Source organism: Mesitornis unicolor, unplaced genomic scaffold (genome assembly GCF_000695765.1).
Source record: "Mesitornis unicolor isolate BGI_N332 unplaced genomic scaffold, ASM69576v1 scaffold37698, whole genome shotgun sequence".
Lineage (NCBI taxonomy): Eukaryota > Metazoa > Chordata > Aves > Mesitornithiformes > Mesitornithidae > Mesitornis > Mesitornis unicolor.
The window spans coordinates 13116-15585 of record NW_010204545.1 but is presented as its reverse complement, the minus strand read 5'-3'; the positions used below and the strand labels follow the sequence as shown (position 1 = coordinate 15585).

Genomic DNA, 2470 nt, shown 5'->3' with positions numbered 1-2470 from the left:
CCCTAACATTCTGTGATTCTGTGATTCTGTACTGGAGCAAATTCACTTCTGTCCCTTAGCTCCTCCCCCAGACTATTTTGGTAGCACAGTTTGACACACATCACCACAACTGGGAACAAAGCTACTCTGTACTTAAGCAAAGAAACTGCACTGTTAATTTTTTTAAATGCAATTTAAAAGCAAATAGTTTAGTAAACAGCCTTCAGGTATTAGTTGTCTACCTATAATAAAAACACAGAGAAGCATAAAGAGGAATTAAACTTCAATATGCAGAAAACTTACTCACCTTAAGAACTTTGGCATTCACAGATTCTTTCTCTTTGTAAAAAAATCTAACCATCTGAATAGTCAGGTATGCTGGCAAGCGACTAATTTTAGACTATAAAAAAAATAGAAAAAGCTATTATTTAGATAGTCACAGATCTTTTACACCTTAAACACTGCTCATCCTAAATTACAGGCTATTCTGGGAACATATTTGTACACAACAACATGAGAATATAAGAAGGCCTCATAGTTTGAAGCTCTGTGTAATCGTGTACTCGAAGAGGTAATTTTCAACTGGTCTTAAAATTTCTTGGTAGTAGATACTCAGATGCTTTATAAACATAAATCACATGCTGTTCCAGCAAAAACTTTGTGTTTTGGGCCAGAAAACTGGCAACAGGTAAAAGAAGTACTACTCACAGATTTGATATAGAGTGCATCCCTCTGCAGTGTTGGAGAGAGTTTGGTGATTTCTTCTTGGAGACGCTGTTAAAAACAACAAGGCAGTAGCACACAGTGTTCATTGTACAACACAGCTTAAAGAAAAGCAGAGCACGGATAAACAAACCACACACTAAACCCTGTCCTGCCAATCTCTTCTCTTGCTATCGGCCATTACGACGATACACAGAATTTTGAAACTGCTTGGCAGAAACACGGTGCCCATTCATTTGTTCAGCTCCAGCCTCACTCCTAAGCCCTGACAACACCAAGTTCCTCTCTACAGACAAGTTTTATTTGACAGGAGTAGAACTTGCAAGTTAACTACCTGGATGTGGTGACGCGTGTGTCGTGTCACGCTTGGGACACAACTGAAGAACGTTCGAAATCTCTTGTGATGGGAATATTTGCACATTTTTTCAGCTCCCAGTCTAAAGCAGACAGAGCTGCACAGAAGGAGACAGGTGGTGACACCCTGCTTCACGGACCTTTCCAAATTCTGGGAAAAAGACTGACCCGGCTGTCAGTGTTGTGACTCTCTTGCTATGGGCAATCCAGCGTAAGAATTCTAGACGACCTTTTTGAAAGTGAGGTTTGTTTCATAATCTTTTTACTTTGTGAGCATTAACTATTTTATCTTACTTTTCCTTCTAAATTCTGTCAGAAAAAGCAAATACAAAGATTATCTGAGAACCACGCAGCTTGGTCCAGTCCTGTACAAAGCAGATGACTGCTTCCATCCCTGCTCTTACACAAATACTCTGCAAGAGCAGTTACTACACAGATTTTGTAGTAGCTCCTCTCGTTGCTCCTTCAGATTCTCCAAAAACCCTAAAAACTTAGAAATATATATCTACAAAAAGCACAGACCACTTTAAGAAGCCCTACTTAAATACACAGTTTACAGATGATGTTGTGTCATGGAAGATAATACCCACTTCAAAATCTGCAAAATTAAGTTGAATTGTTCTATCATCAGTTTGGTTTCTTAGCAACCAAAATACCACCCTAGTTTAAAATTTACTTTCGGACTTTCTGGAAACCGTTTACAGCTTCCTCTTCAGAGTCAAGAAAACGCTCTTCTGAAGTCTGCTTTACATTAACATGCAATTCACTTTCACTGCCATCTTCCCATTGAACACAAAAAAAAACCCTTGGGGCTTTCTAAATCTTGGACAGCAGATGTCACTTCCACGTCACAGAAAACACAAGTCATCTAGATATTCAAGTCAATAAAAAAACAGTTGTCATGGCTTACCAATTTTAGTCCTGTAAACAGATATTTCACTTCTTGGTTGATAAAGCAGCTTAGCTGAAGCAGATTCTCCTTTCCCTTAGTTACTTCCTCTTCTTCAGCTTCTGTACATTTCATGCTTCACAAAATTAAGGAAAACCACCATGCACCAAGAGCTGAACTACTGCTCTAGTGCAAACGACACATTGAACAGCACGAGAACTGAAGATAATCCTGTGCTTGTGCTTCAATAGTACTTTTACTTCTCGTAGTATAAAAAGGAAGGTTTGAAACAGCTCTTCCTTCTAACCAACCTGTTCCTTCGTGTCTAATGAAGAGTGGCAGCTGAGGCCTACAGCTACCAAATAGTAAACTAAATTTTAAATCGCTGTTTAAGCTTGTGAGGCCCTGCTTTGTTCTTTCTTCTCCCCACCACCCCCAGGACACAGATCATACTAACAGGCTGCTGGGACCAGGTTTTCAAGCCCTCCTGCAACATTATGCTCCACTGTTGTTCACAATTAATAA

The 2470-nt window shown here is 39.4% G+C and overlaps 1 protein-coding gene across 1 annotated transcript in view; it reads right to left on the bottom strand.

Annotated features, from left to right (window-relative positions):
• Positions 1-286: 286 nt before the first annotated feature.
• The window catches only part of LOC104545860 (ubiquitin carboxyl-terminal hydrolase 14), a gene marked incomplete at both ends in the record, with an annotated part of 13069 nt that continues 10885 nt past the window's right edge, over positions 287-2470 (bottom strand). Inside the window, 3 exons of the mRNA XM_010191094.1 lie at positions 287-379; positions 688-753; positions 1967-2081. Coding sequence (XP_010189396.1) covers positions 287-379; positions 688-753; positions 1967-2081 — 274 coding nt within the window. The remainder of the gene's footprint in view (positions 380-687; positions 754-1966; positions 2082-2470) is intronic.